The sequence below is a fragment of the Podarcis filfolensis genome, assembly GCF_964270895.1.
Source record: "Podarcis filfolensis genome assembly, chromosome: 17".
NCBI classification, from domain to species: Eukaryota; Metazoa; Chordata; class Lepidosauria; order Squamata; family Lacertidae; genus Podarcis; species Podarcis filfolensis.
The window spans coordinates 31954578-31969833 of NC_139621.1; the positions used below are offsets into that span (position 1 = coordinate 31954578).

The 15256-nt window shown below is 43.9% G+C and overlaps 1 protein-coding gene across 7 annotated transcripts in view; it reads left to right on the top strand.

Moving 5' to 3' along the window:
* Positions 1 to 11198: 11198 nt before the first annotated feature.
* The window catches only part of KEL (Kell metallo-endopeptidase (Kell blood group)), a 28177-nt gene continuing 24119 nt past the window's right edge, over positions 11199 to 15256 (top strand). For 2 of the 7 annotated variants that reach the window (XM_083593263.1, XM_083593261.1), the window contains exons 1-4: positions 11213 to 11357; positions 11645 to 11791; positions 14134 to 14266; positions 14666 to 14869. In XM_083593263.1, the coding sequence (XP_083449389.1) occupies positions 11774 to 11791; positions 14134 to 14266; positions 14666 to 14869 (355 nt within the window). In that variant the 5' untranslated portion in view covers positions 11213 to 11357; positions 11645 to 11773. The other 5 variants (XM_083593257.1, XM_083593260.1, XM_083593258.1 and 2 more) reach the window with 5 other exon arrangements.

A 15256-nucleotide genomic window follows, 5' to 3' on the forward strand; every position in this document is an offset into this window, starting at 1 on the left:
CTGATTTCTGCTCTTTCTAACAACTAAGCCTCCTTCATTCAGTTGCATTTTAATGGCCAGTCCTTTTGATGCTTTGCAGTACTAATAGTTAATCTCCCCACGCCCTCACTGAAAAAAGGAGTTCCGGACTTCATCAACACTTGTTGATTGACTAGGATTAAAGACTGGTACACACTTAAGACATTTGCCTAGGTTAAGTAACTCTTCCCATGCTAATTGCTGATCCTCAGAAGTAGGACCAGACATTCCAATGCACATGGAACTTGTTAACATTCTCAAGGTCTGACACACAGTCTTCACACATCAACACGAATTAAACACCTCACACCCCTTGCATAACTCCCTTTCTAATACACATAGAGACTGTCTTATAACATATCCCAGTTATACAAGTTCTAATTGAATCCTAATGTTTACTAAACCTAAACATTTAGCACAATATATCCATTATATCATCGTTCCATTTTTAAATGTTGTAACCTGCCCCTGGGACTTTAGGATGAAAGGTGGGTAGTGAATAATAACAATAAGAATAATTCTAGAATCTAAACGTTTTGAGGACTGAGTTTTCTTGCAATATTTGCTCAAAAGGTATAAGTCGTCTAAGAGCATTTAGTATTTTATAAGTAACAAACTTGATGTACATTCAGCCAATTTACCTGTATTCCTTGGAATGGACCCCAATTCTTATGTTCTTGTTCTTAGTTTTGCAGCTGGCTAAAAATCTGACATTATCTATCTATACATGCAGACATAGCACTAAATCTTCTGCAGCGTGGAAAGTCCATTGCCTTTCCACTTGTCGTTTATAGCAGAGGAGTCAGGATGGGGTAACATTAGGAGCTGCTTGCCAGGAAGAACCCCATCTCTTCTCAGTGCCATCCCAGGACACATTGCTGCCTGGTATGGAGCCCAAATGGTACCCCCATTTCCTGGTTAGAGGCACTACTGTCAAAAGTGTCTTTGCACCTTTCAGATTTCAGCACCTGCCTTCATGCATCTCCCCCACCCCCAATGATTCTGCCTGAAGCAGGTTACCGTATTTTTCGCCCTATAGGACGCACTTTTCCCCCTCCAAAAATGAAGGAGAAATGTGTGTGCGTCCTATGGGGCGAATGCAGGCTTTCACTGAAGCCTGGAGAGCAAGGGGGGTCGGTGCGCACCAACCCCTCTCACTCTCCAGGCTTCAGGAAGCTATCCGCTAGCCATGGGAGACGCAGCTCTCCCACGGCTAGTGGAGACCTTGCCGGCACCCAGAAGCTTGGGGCGTGCTGAGCTCAGCACGCCCCAAGCTTCGGGCTTCGCGCAGCGCTCCGCTAGCCACGCAGCTCTCCCACGGCTAGCGGATAGCAGCCTGTTCTGGGGGCTGGGGTGGGGGAAGCTGGGGCTTCCCCCGCCCCAGCCCCGCACCTGGGGGGGAAATAAATTTTTTTTCTTTATTTCCCCCCAAAAAAACTAGGTGCGTCCTATGGGCCGGTGCGTCCTATGGGGCGAAAAATACGGCACTTGCTTCACATTCTGCAGCATAGCAGTGCTGGCCATGCCTGTTCTTGGGAGCTTGAAAAGGCCCTAAGCCACCACGTAAAAGAGCTGCCATCTGCAGTTTACTGATAAAGAATAAGTCAGCTGATAACAGTTTTTGTGACGTCTCTTTCACTGCTATACCTCTGGCCCTCTCAGTGGCTAATAAAAATTCCCAGGGGGGAAATAAGCTTCTAATTTGGATATGCAAGCATTGCATATTCTGTTACCCATTATTATCTACTCCAGACCCATGGCAAGATGATTTGCAACTGGAGACCATATATTGTTTAAGGCATGCAGCGGCTATCCATTCTACATCCTGTTTTAGTTAAGGCAACAATAAGGAAATGTTTCAACTCCCTTCCTGCTTAAAAGTTAAAACTTACAGAAGAACAAGTAGCTGTTAAGTACATTTGGCGGGAACCAAAACACACAATAAGGCATTACTTTTATCAGGGTCAACTGAACTGCCACAAAATAGTGAGCAAGTTTTCAAGTTCTCCGGAGCCCTTCATCAGGTAGAATGTTAAAAAGCAAGGAGTTAGGAGGTGTGCAGTTGCGCTGAAGCCTGCAGTTTATAAGCATATTAAACTGGAATACAGATCTTTTGCAGTCTTAACAGGATTTGCCTCTCAAGGTGAATTGTAGAGTGTAAGGACATCCTGGACTACTGGGACAAAAATTAAAATAAAATAGATCCTCTGTTTTTAGAGCCTAAAAGATAGTGGCTATTTGGTCCTGGAAGTGCAGAATCATATTAGTAAGTTGTATGAATGGATCACATGGGTGAATCATTCTTTGAGACCTTATACGGGCACATCACACTCAATTTTAAATGGCAGGAAAGAACTGTATGCCAGTACACTGCCCCAAATTTTGTCAATGCAGGATTTGGTGTAAACTGTACTAGTCGATCACAAGATATAGCTTGGGGAACAAGCTGTTGTGACTGCATAGTCAGTAACAGTTCCCACCATTCACTCCTGTTTCTGTTCATTGTCTTAGTCTGAACCACTTCATATTTCTTTTGCCTTAAGAAACAGATGTATTTGTATTTTTGCATCAAAGCATGAACTAGGTAAAGATATGTTCTCTGGGTTTTTTGCACAAAGAAAACTTTTTTTTTTTTACAGAACGTCAGTCACTCAGTTCTAACCCCAATATGAGGAAGACAGGATGGGAAAGAGAGATTGACCAAATGTTTGATTAAGGGCTTAACCACATTTCCTAGAAAGCATGGGCCTGAGTGGTTCTGCCTTTGTCCCGCTGCCTTCCCCTGGAAAACCGCTCTTTAGCCATAAATCAGAATAAGCATCAATCTGCAGGAAACCTTATTGCTGTTCACTCCAATTCACTGCTTAACCATGGGTTTCCCGGGGGGAAAGCAGGGATGTCATTGAGCCACACATCATTGCCAATGACATCAGACAGGTAACCTGAACATAAGTGTTGTTTGGATGCCATATCACCCTTCCACCTATAGCCTCTCCTTTGCACCCGATTGTGTGGTTAACCTTGTTGATTTTTGAGGGAGCTGGGATATCCCACCACTTACATCTCTCCAATAGTTTGGACCAGCAGACGGTCATTTGGGGGTAAAATCCATTAAGAGAGCCTAGTTCTGCAACGATGGCCTAGATGAGGCCTATGCCCTTCCTAGGACCAAGGTCATTCTCACCTTTCTGGATAACTAAGAGATCAGGTGGACTGGATGCCTTGATTATGGATGGCAAGAGTGGCATCAGCTGCTCCCATCGCTCCGAACCATGTAATCTGGACATCTGATGGCAAACTGAGTCCATGGCCTCGGGAGGAGGATGAAGCATGGGCCCTTGCCCAGTATCCAACTTCTTTTGGGTACCATACCTGAAAGTGAAGAAGTCAGCAGGACATACTGAGTAACAGAAGGGAAGTTACTCAGAGCAGTACATGTGAAAAGGATCTAGGAGTCTTGGTTGACCACAAACTTGACATGAGCCAACAGTGTGACGCGGCAGCTAAAAAAGCCAATGCAATTCTGGGCTGCATCAATAGGAGTATAGCATCTAGATCAAGGGAAGTAATAGTGCCACTGTATTCTGCTCTGGTCAGACCTCACCTGGAGTACTGTGTCCAGTTCTGGGCACCACAGTTCAAGAAGGACACTGACAAACTGGAACGTGTCCAGAGGAGGGCAACCAAAATGGTCAAAGGCCTGGAAACGATGCCTTATGAGGAACGGCTAAGGGAGCTGGGCATGTTTAGCCTGGAGAAGAGGAGGTTAAGGGGTGATATGATAGCCATGTTCAAATATATAAAAGGATGTCACATAGAGGAGGGAGAAAGGTTGTTTTCTGCTGCTCCAGAGAAGCGGACACAGAGCAATGGATCCAAACCACAAGAAAGAAGATTCCACCTAAACATTAGGAAGAACTTCCTGACAGTAAGAGCTGTTCGACAGTGGAATTTGCTGCCAAGGAGTGTGGTGGAGTCTCCTTCTTTGGAGGTCTTTAAGCAGAGGCTTGACAACCATATGTCAGGAGTGCTCTGATGGTGTTTCCTGCTTGGCAGGGGGTTGGACTCGATGGCCCTTGTGGTCTCTTCCAACTCTATGATTCTATGATTCTATGATTCTATGTGTGAATGTATTGCCTGTCGGATGCAGAAAGCCACCTACCCAAAGCGTTAATTTCATCCACTGGCAATTCGTGAGTCGATGTTATTGTTGCAGCACTGATTCTGAAGAGTGGGGGGCAAAGTTGGCAGGTGGGAGGCTGCAAGCTGCTGTGGCTTTACTGAGGATCCGAGAAAATTGGGGCCCGGCCAGTAGGGCCGTTGTCAAATTCTCTCTTTACCATCCTCACTTTCTCCGGACTGGCCATTTCTCCTTCCTGCCATGATTAGATGATGACTCGATGCTCTGTCTGTCACAAACGGATGCACAATATTCACGAATATTTTGCTGAATATGGATGCCCGTCAAAGCAATGGGTTACACTGATATGGACCAATAGATGCTGGATGTTTGCAAGGCATCTCGGTAGTAGGAGGACTGGATTGCAGCAGGGGTAAACAAGCCCTTACACCTACATTAGTTCGTCAGGCTTGCCAGAAGAAATAACATTAGCAGGAACATGAAAGAGCCTACTAAAGGGAAGGGCAGGGACACGCAGATTGTTTTTCTTTTCCAAAATGTGTGTTACTCAAGGGCAACCATTGCCACAGTAACCAAAAAAACAAACAAACAGCCATTTAAAAACTATATAGCTACAAGACAGCTAACTTTAGTCATAATTAAGTGCACTTGGTGGTTGGACAGTGTTCTCAAAGCCACAATCATGAGGCTGACCAAACTGCGGGAGGCAGTGGAAGACAGGAGGGCCTGGCGTGCTCTGGTCCATGGGGTCACGAAGAGTCGGACACGACTAAACAGCAACAACAAAGTGCACTTGGAAATCATAAAACTTAAAGTTACAGTGGTACCTCGGGTTACAGACGCTTCAGGTTACAGACTCCGCTAACCCAGAAATAGTACCTCGGGTTAAGAACTTTGCTTCAGGATGAGAACAGAAATTGTGCAGCAGCAGCAGGAGGCCCCATTAGCTAAAGTGGTGCTTCGGGTTAAGAACAGTTTCAGGTTAAGAACGGACCTCCAGAACGAATTAAGTTCTTAACCCGAGGTACCACTGTACTTGCAGCTAACTTGTTTTTGTGGGACCCAGTGATGGAGGCAAATGCTGGGAGGTTGATTTTTCAGAAGCATTCTAGCAGCAATAGTTCCTGACTAGAAGTGTGTGAAAATAGCTCCTAGGTTGTGTTGCTCTGAGGGTGGCTTCTGCGTTGATCATTTAATATTTTAACTTTCATATATAAATCAGTCTTCCCAACCTGATGCCATCCAGATGTTTTGGACTACAATTCTCAGCTGCCGCTGTTAACATTTATATATGTAAAAAAATGTATTCTTTTTGCTTCTTTACAGACATTTCTGTTTTGTCTCAAGCTTCAAGAATTTCTGCTTTATCTCAAAGATCAGCCCACATAATTTGTCAGTTTACTTCTTCAGAGGGCTTGAGTTCCAAATCCACATAAAGGTTGCTGAAGCTGATCTGCTTTTTTCCTTTTTTATTAGTGAAAAAAAAATCTATTCAAACAGTGAATATATTATCAGTTCTAAGTTGTCCTTTGACTAGTTTTCCTTTCTGTGTTAGGTTTTTTTTGCCATTGCTAAGATACAAAATTTTGAATGCTATTGTCAACTGTTGTTCCTTTAAAATCTTTCCAAAGTCTTGATATGATTAAACATGCTGCTGTCAACATATGATTAATTCTTTAATTTGGATATCATAAGTATTTATCAAACTGGTGATAAACAATACATTTTGTGAAGTAATTTTCTTTCCTGAAACACCTTTTCCTCAAAATAAATAAACATTTGGACAAAGCCATCATATGTGGTAATAGGTACTTCTGTTATACCCACACATCCAAAAATAAGGAGTTATTTATATAGGAAAACTCCTGCATTATACCACCTGTGGATGCATTTTAAATATTGTTTTTCATGTAGGTAAATACATTTCAAATATTTATTGTCCCAGATTGTTTTCCAGTCTTTTGCGCTAATTTCAGTTTCTAGATCCAAGTCCCCTTTTTTAGACTTTCCAGTGTACCTGTGTCTGGTATCTATGTTTAGTAAGTTGAGTTGCTTATCAACTTGCTCAATTATGTATACACTTGTCTTACATAAAAACCATGAGTGATATTCAGTGTTAGAGTAAATCCATTGAAATATATGGATTTGAGTCACACAATTCAATTGACTTCAACAGATCTATTCTTAGTATGATTAACATTAGATATCACCCAACTTGTTTGTGTCTCTTGCAACTTTTATCTAATTTGGTGCATTGTGAATAGACTTGAATTACACACAAGCTGCTCTTGTTGTTATCTGTTGCATTCATTTATTTCTGTATATGAAAAGATGTCTCAAAGTGACTTACAAAGTAACTAGAAAACAGCTAAAAATCAATTCAAAAGCAAATAGCTAATAAAACACAATAAAAAAAAATCCTTAAAGTGCTCATCCAGCAATACTATAAAAAGTACCAATCCCATTCCATCCAACTAAAAGTGAACACTACAGCAAAGGTCCAAATTATTCCTAGGTATGATCCAAACATAACCAAAAGCCTAGACAAACAACATCTTAAGGTCTAGCACTGAAAAGCTGGCAAGAGCATTCCACAAATGGGAACCACAACTGAAAAATCCTGTTTTTGTGTTGCCACCCTCCTCACTTCCCTTGGAGGAGGAGGCTCATTGAGAAGGGCCTCTGATAAAGACTGTAGGGTCTAGGCTGCTTCATGTAAGGAGAGCTGGTCTTTGAGGTCCTTATCATAAATATGAAAACCTCAGCTGTGGAAAGGTAATTGAGGGAGGAGAGTGGAGGAGAGTGGAGGTGAATGGGAGAAGAAATAACCCTTCTCCACTCAGGGGCGGAGGAAGGTGGGTGCGGTAGGTGTGGGCTGCCTGGGGTGTCACCACTGGGGGGGGGTGACGAAATGCCAGGCAGCACTCACCGCGGGGCCTGTAGCACATGTCTCTCCTGGGAGAGATTTGGCAGCTCGTGCACATGCAGGCTCTATGCTACACAAACGGTCTGCCCGCTGCCTCTCCCCTAGCTATAGTGTTATGTACTGAAGTTCTCACCCTGGGCCAGCAGGGGGATACTGTAGATAGTTCAGGTCCACATATGCAAATAAGGGATTGAAAGTGACATTCAGTGATTGGATAGTTACAGAAAATGGTTACTGTTGCGTTCTAGTGGAGCTCTATATAAGCAGGCTGGCTGAACCCTTCAGTTCAGTTCTGTTCTGGCCTGTGAATAAACAAGAGCTGCTTGAAGAATCACTGTGTCGTCTTATATGTTCACCCACAACTTAACATGTAGGGTGGCTGAGTGGGAGGAGGCAGGCAGACTCCGGAGGCCCCGCAGTGCGCACCACCCCTATGGGTGTTTTGCCCCACCCCTGGGTGCACCGGCCCCAGGTGCCCGAACAGCTTCCTCTGCCACTGCCTCCACTTGCTATTTTTTCACTGCTATTTCTTCAACATTCTACAGGTTTGCCATGAAATATCTGGTTTGGTTTGGTTTGGTATGGGCTTCCTCATAAGGCTTCATCCAGAAGACATCAGGTGTACACACCCTCCAACACTTCTCCGATGATTGCCTTCAGATGGCTCGGAGGTCGGATAACTCCATACTCTCCAACATTTCTCCAACGCAAGTAGGGACATGCTAAGTTCAAGTGGGACATTCTGGGATCAAATCAGAAACCGGGACGGCTTCTCTAAATCAGGGATGTCCCTGGAAAATAGGGACACTGGGAGGGTCTGAGATGAGTGTTGCTCTCTCTTATCTTAGCTGCTCACCTCTTCTGAATTGGTTGCCAGCTGTACTGACTTTGAGACAAATTCACTATCGCATTTGCTATCCCTAGCAAGGGAAAGAGCCATAGCTCAGTGGTAGACCATGCACCTTGCATGCAAAAGTCCCCAAGTTCAATTCCTTACATCTCCAGGGAGAGATTCCTGTCTGAAACCCTGGAGAGCTGATGGCAGTCAGTATCATCGGCACTGAGTTAGTCGGACCAATGGTCTGACTCAATATAAGGGAGCTTCCTGTGTTCCTAATACCACAATGGTTGTTAACCTTTAAAAAACAGCAATCAGGAAAATAATTCTGGCCTGCATACTGCTTTCACTTGCAGTTTTCTTAGTAAGTTATATGATCCATGTTCATCTCTATTTTTAGCAGTCTATGCTAGGGGTGTGTACTGGCTGCAAGATTCAACTTGCTTTGGGAAACGGCTTAGTTTGTTTCTTAGCTGCTCTGTGTCCAATTCAGTTTGTTAATAGGGACTAACTGAATTAGAGCTGTTAAGAATTTAGCTCTGTTCCCTCCCCATTCTTTATAATGGGGAGTCTAAAAGCAGTTATATATATTTTTCCTTTTCAGATAAATTTTTGATATTTGAGGGGATAGCAGCACCTCTGGAATGGCTTCAAAGTTTGATGGGGCATGGGGGAAGGAACCAGAGGCAAAGTCTGTATTTCATTTTCTACCAGAATTTGATGCAATTTGCAATCATTGTCACCCTTTCTGGGGGAATGTTCATGCATATCAAATTTCAGAATGATGGATGCAGTGGTTCTCCCCCTAGGGAAGACTTTATCATTTGGGGGTGAGGAAATGTCACCCCCCTCCAACAAGAACTCTGCTACCCCCAAATCGTTGGTGAGAGTGTGCTTCTCTCACTCGCCCCCCCCAAACATATTTTGGGGGTATACAGCCTGGGAGAGAGAGCTCTCTCTTTTGATTTGAATAGCAGGAGAAAGTGGTAGAAAAATTGCATATATCCTCAGGAAAGACAGGTGGGAAAAATATAGTTCCATTGACTTGTACAGGAGAAGGCACAGATCCACAGAAAAACATAGTTGTTAATCCCTGGACCTGTCATGTTTTTAGGCTAGACCTGATCATCGAAACAAAAGATGATCTCGCAATTCCTTTCCTCTTGAGCTCTGGCCATTTACCTAGTCAGCTTGGTCTCGTTTCTCAGGCTTCACAAGAATATTTGCATATTGAAAATCTTGAAAAACCTATCCTGCACATAGAACAGTAGCCTGTCAGGGAGAAGAGTCCAGTCTGACCTCCCTCAGTGTCTTATTCTTCTTTATTCCCCCCCTCACCAAGAGGTATTCAAATAGACCACTTCCCCAGAGATGCTGTTTTTGTGAATTGGCCTGTATTTTAGGGACTCTGAGGGAAAACACAAGGATTTAATGGGGCAAAAAGAGAACGACATCTGAGTTTCAACCTAGCTGCCTGAAAAGAATAATGTTGTAGGAAGAGTGCTCAATATAAAAACTGAGGCCTAGTTTCACTGAGGTGGTGAATTTCCATCCAGGCCGTACAATTTCATGGTGCAGGGTTTGCATAATTGAATAGCCCTCCATTAAAATAATAATAATCCAAAACCAAACTCCTTTCTCTGTCAGAAGATCAGATTCCATCTAGTTTTCTATGTACAGTAATGTGATTTTTGTGTGTGGAAAAGCATTCAGCCCCAAGAGTTTCCAGCTGCCCTCTGATGTGGTATTGCCAAGACAGTTTTACTGCTTCAGTGACAGCTACAAATGCCTGACTTAACCAATTTCCCCTGTGCTATCCTGCAAAGCTGCCTCAAGCTGCCATAGCTAAAAACAACAACAGCAGCCTTTCTGAAAGTTATGCTCAGCATAGCAGACAACTGCCTGTATTTAATAGTAATCCTTATCTCGTAACCATAAAAACACAAGTTTCCATGTGCACTTCGAGGATAAGCACGTACTGAGAGGTTTGGAGGTGTGACCTACAACTTCTGCAGAAAACAGTTAAATATAATCCTGTGCTTATTTGCTTCCGTGGAAGAGGTTGCTGTAAGAGATGCTGCATTTGCCAGACCATCCAAGCTCAGGGGAAAGAGTATACAACTTGACGCCTTCCTCAGGTTTAGGACTCCCAGAAACCTTCAGTGTACTTACTGGTTCCAGCAACAGGTCTTACGAGCCTCTTTCCATTGCAAATAAGTGGATTCACCCCCACCAGTAAAACAAAACCCGCTCATAATGCTTTCAAAATGATCTTCAGAGAAGGAAAAGTACAGAGAGAGGCTACCCAAATGCTGGATTTAATATTGTTTTTGGACAGTAAAGGTGGTGCTGTGGGTTAAACCACAGGGCTTAGGACTTGCCGATCAGAAGGTCGGTGGTTCAAATCCCCGTGACGGGGTGAGCTCCCGTTGTTCGGTCCCTGCTCCTGCCAACCTAGCAGTTCAAAAGCATGTCGAAGTGCAAGTAGATAAATAGGTACCACTCCGGCGGGAAGGTAAACGGCGTTTCTGTGTGCTGCTCTGGTTTGTCAGAAGCAGCTTAGTCATGCTGGCCACATGACCCGGAATCTGTACGCCAGCTCCCTCGGCCAATAAAGCGGGATGAGCGCCGCAACCCCAGAGTCGGCCACGTCTGGACCTAATGGTCAGGGGTCCCTTTACCTTTACCTTTGGACAGTATGCATACCCTCGAACATTTCTCCGATGGAAATAGGGACATCCTATTCAATCATCATCATTGTCTTTATTCCCTGCCCATCTAATTGGGTTGTCCCAGCCACTGTGGTCATCTTCCAACATATATAAAAACATAATAAAATGTTAAATGTTAAAAAACTTCCCTACACAGGTCTGTCTTCGGATGTCTTCTAAAGGTTGAATAGCTACTTATCTCCTTGGCTCTGGGATTGCATAACTCCATACATGAGCCAGGATTTTTTTTGCTATGTATTTGCTATGTATTTTTATTGATTTGTATAGATTTAGCTGTCCCTCCCTGCCCCCTTTGGCTACGCCCATGACTCCATACCCTCCGGCATTTCTTCAATGAAAATAGGGACATCCTAAGGGAAAGTGGGACATTCTGGGATCAAATCAGAAACCAGGGCGGCTTCTGTAAATCCGGAACTGTCCCTGGAAAACAGGGACACTTGGAAGGTCTGAGTGATTGCATTTAGCTTATTACCCCTGCTTCTAGGGGGAGTGGAGGAGAAAAAGAAGGATCAATGGAATTCACACCTCCCATTTATTCCTACTTTGATTATTAAAAGAGGCCCGAGGGCCCCATTGTAGCAGGTTGAAACAAGCAGCGTGCAGCAGCCCGTATATCAGACCAAAGCAGGCGCATGAAGCTGCTGCAAGATGGGCAGGACTCAAGAGGCAGCAGAAGGATAGTGTGAGCCACGGGCTGCCAAGGTATGAACGTCAAATGTTTGTGACCCACAAGATAATTGTGCACGGGAAGGAGAGGGGCAGGCAAAGGCTGCATGCAGTGTTGAATCCATCCTCACACAATGGAGTTATACTGCAGGAAGAGGAAGGAAATGGTGGGCAGGGAAAAAAAGTGGCTATGACCTGCTGTATGTTCCAGGAGGAAAGGGTGTTATAAGGGGAGGGCTGGAAGAAGCTTCCAAGTTCTGCTTTCTTGAAAGATGTTATTTTGACCAACCCTCTCTGCCTCTCCTCCTCCTTTGTGCCTCCAGCTAGGGAAGGAAAGGAAGGCTTTGTCTCTGATCTGGAATGATATTCTTTGCAAGCCCTTGAGGGGAAGGTGGAAGGAAGGAAGGAATCTTCAGGAGCACACATTTCGCTAAAGACTCTGCAGTGAAATCATGAGGACTCCACAGCAGGTAGTACAGAAGCCACCTTTTCTCTCTGTGCTTTTCTTATTTTTACCCAATTGCATTTCCTCTTCTGTTTGCGTATCTTCCCAGCTGGTACATGTCTGTGTGCTCCAAAATAACTTGGGTCAGGGGTTACAACGGCTTTTCCTAGACTTCTGACATTAAGATTTTACGTTGCGAGTTTTGGAATGCAGAATTTGAAATTTCAAAACAGTATTTGTTTTCAGCATCCCGATCCACAGGTCAATAATGAATTTTGTGAGTTTTCAATGCCAGGCCCACCTTTTTAGGACAGATTAATTAATGATTAAGATGGTAGTGCATTTGAGCATGTACAGAATACCGTTCCACCCCCCTGGGTCATCTACAGCCATACTAGGCCAGAGGCCTCTCTTTTTATAAATTAAGCAATGGGTATTCTTAGAATATGGGATGCGGGTGGTGCTGTGGGTTAAACCACAGAGCTTAGGACTTGCCGATCAGAAGGTTGGCGGTTTGAATCCCCGCGACAGGGTGAGCTCCCGTTGCTCGGTCCCTGCTCCTGCTAACCTAGCAGTTCTAAAGCACGTCAAAGTGCAAGTAGATAAATAGGTACCACTCCAGCAGGAAGGTAAACGGCGTTTCCGTGTGCTGCTCTGGTTCGCCAGAAGCGGCTTAGTCATGCTGGCCACATGACCCGGAAGCTGTACGCCGGCTCCCTCGGCCAATAAAGCGAGATGAGCGCCACAACTCCAGAGTCGGTTATGACTGGACCTAATGGTCAGGGGTCCCTTTACCTTTACCTTTTATTCTTATAATAGTTTTGCTCCAAGAGATATATGAATGCAATGTTTTCTTTACTTTTTTAAAAATTTGCCACTTTTTGTTGATGCACCTGTGCAGTCATTATAGAGTACAGTGGTACCTCAGGTTACATACACTTCAGGCTACAGATGCTTCAGGTTACAGACTCCTCTAACTCAGAAATATTACCTCGGGTTAAGAAATTTGCTTCAGGATGAGAACAGAAATCGTGCTCTGGCGGCGCGGCGGCAGCGGGAGGCCCCATTAGCTAAAGTGGTGCTTCAGGTTAAGAACAGTTTCAGGTTAAGAACGGACCTCCGGAACGAATTAAGTACTTAACCCGAGGTACTGCTGTAGTCTATTAAGTTTCCTTATGTCCTAGTTTTCCAAAGATTTGATTTATGTCAAAGATACTACACTCCAACTGTCCCTGTTTATCTTGTTTTCTGGTACCAGTCTCTTGTAGAACGCTATAACTCTTTTTCCGTTTGGGAAGATGCCAGAAATACCTTTTAACAATTTTGTTAGCAGGCACACACATGCACTTGAGTTTTTCAGGTTGAGCCTGCTTTCCCAGGTTCCTTGATGTTAGATATTTGAGTGGTGGGAGAGATGCATCTTGACTCTGTACATGTTCTCACACATACATGGTTACAAAATTCCAGTGTCCTGCCTCCCACCCAGCGACCCTCCCACCCTACAAAGTAGGGCCTTATCTGGACAGTAAATATTGTTGCTTTTTATATGGTATTGCCAGATGATCCACGGTGGATTGTATTGGATATTAAATATTGCATTAAATGTCTTTGCATTTTTAAAATGCAACTTTCAGAATACAGGATGGAAATTGCGGGTGCGAGAGAGAGAGAGAGCTCAGGCAGCGATCCTTGGGTATGAGAATGGGGTTTTAGAGATTCATAAGGGTATCCATATTTTCTTCTTTGGAAATGTTGCAGGGCGAGTATGAAAAAACTGCAAGTTGCAACCCAAGGTAAGTTCTGGAAGTCTTGAAATCATTCAGATCTCTGTTGGGGCTGTTTGCAGTGCACTTGGGCATTGCTGATATTCTGGAGCTATTTATTTCTCCAAACGAGTGAAGGTACAGAACGGGTCACATACGGGAAACATAATTTTTACATGAATTTGGACTTTTCTTCCTTAAATAATAAAAATGTAAGAATGTCACTGTGCACCCCCCCCCTCCGTAGTTCCTTATCACAATTCTGGATTTGCATGAAATCAAGGAAGGGTTGGGGAGGAAAAATCAATGCAGTTTGCACAACAACAAACTATTGCATGGGAATGAGAAGAAAAGACCTTAAGAGGGGGAAAGTGATTGTTTAAAACAAGAGCAGAAGTTTGAATGAAGCAGAAGTGATGGTGATGATGATGATGATAATAATAATATATTTTCTAAAAAGAGATGTTCCAAACGCTGTAAGCATTCATGTAAGCATTTTCATGAATACATTCTATGTGATGTGAAGAGAAGAGCACAAGCACATCCCCTAAGTGAGAAGAAGTGATGGCTCTGTTTTCACATACTTTTTTTCTTGTAATTTCAGGCATATGAGGACTCAGGAGAGGTTGTGAAAAGACATCAAAAAGCCAAAATCATGTTCCTTTGTGCTCTGCTGTTCATCGCTTTCCTTGGCCTCCTGCTAGTCATTATCTTCACTGCTGTTACACGTAACCTAGGTACTAGAATACTCCTTCCCTCTGACTTACCCTTTTCTTGTCCATATGAGGGATTTCCCCTTATCACTTGTTCGCTCCCTTTGAAATGTAGCCAGCCAGTGGCTGGGACCAGTGGCTGTGTCCACATGTAATGCTAAACCATGGCTTTAGCACAGTGTTGGGGAAGCTGGGGCCATCCAGAAGTCGTTGGACTACAATACCCATCACACCTGACCATTGGCCCTGCTGGCTGGGGCTGATGGAAATTGGAGTGTAACTGCATAGTTCCTCAACCCTAATTTAGTGCTATGTTGACAAGTCAGCACAAGCCTGAGCAAAACATCGATTTTGCACACTTCCCTTGTCCTCCCTACAGCCGTTGCCTATTCTCTGCTAAAAGTTGTCTCTACATTTCTCCAGAAACATGCAACACTACAACATGCCTTGCGTTCCTGCTGAGGTTGCTGAATTCCCACAACAACACCATTGATCCCTGTGACGACTTCTACAGCTACACTTGTGGCAACTGGGAAGCTAACCATACGCGGGGGCTAAACATGCCGTTGGTGAATGTCTTTGATGTGCTCTTGGAAGAAAACCAGCTGATCATGAGGCGGTTCTTAGGTAAGGAGAAGAGACAGATGGTGGCTGCCGTGTTCAGAATTCTTTACTATTGTGGTGGGGGGTGAGGAACCTATTCCAATAAGACGTGTCAAGACATCATCCATCACAAGAACACATATGCACCACTAGCACTAATAATGTTCACCCTATGCCATCACAAGAAGTTTCATCCAACTGGTGCATCCATCCATCATTAAAAGAACCATACCTTGAACAGAACCATTTCAGGTGTTAACTTTTGATGTGGTAATGCCACCACTAGGTAACATTTTCCTGCTGTTGCGATGTGCTGAACCAAAATGTACTTTAAGGGGAAGGGGGTTGTTTTTAATATATACTGAGCCTAAGCACATGTGACTGTACATGCCCATATATCCATTCCTTTTA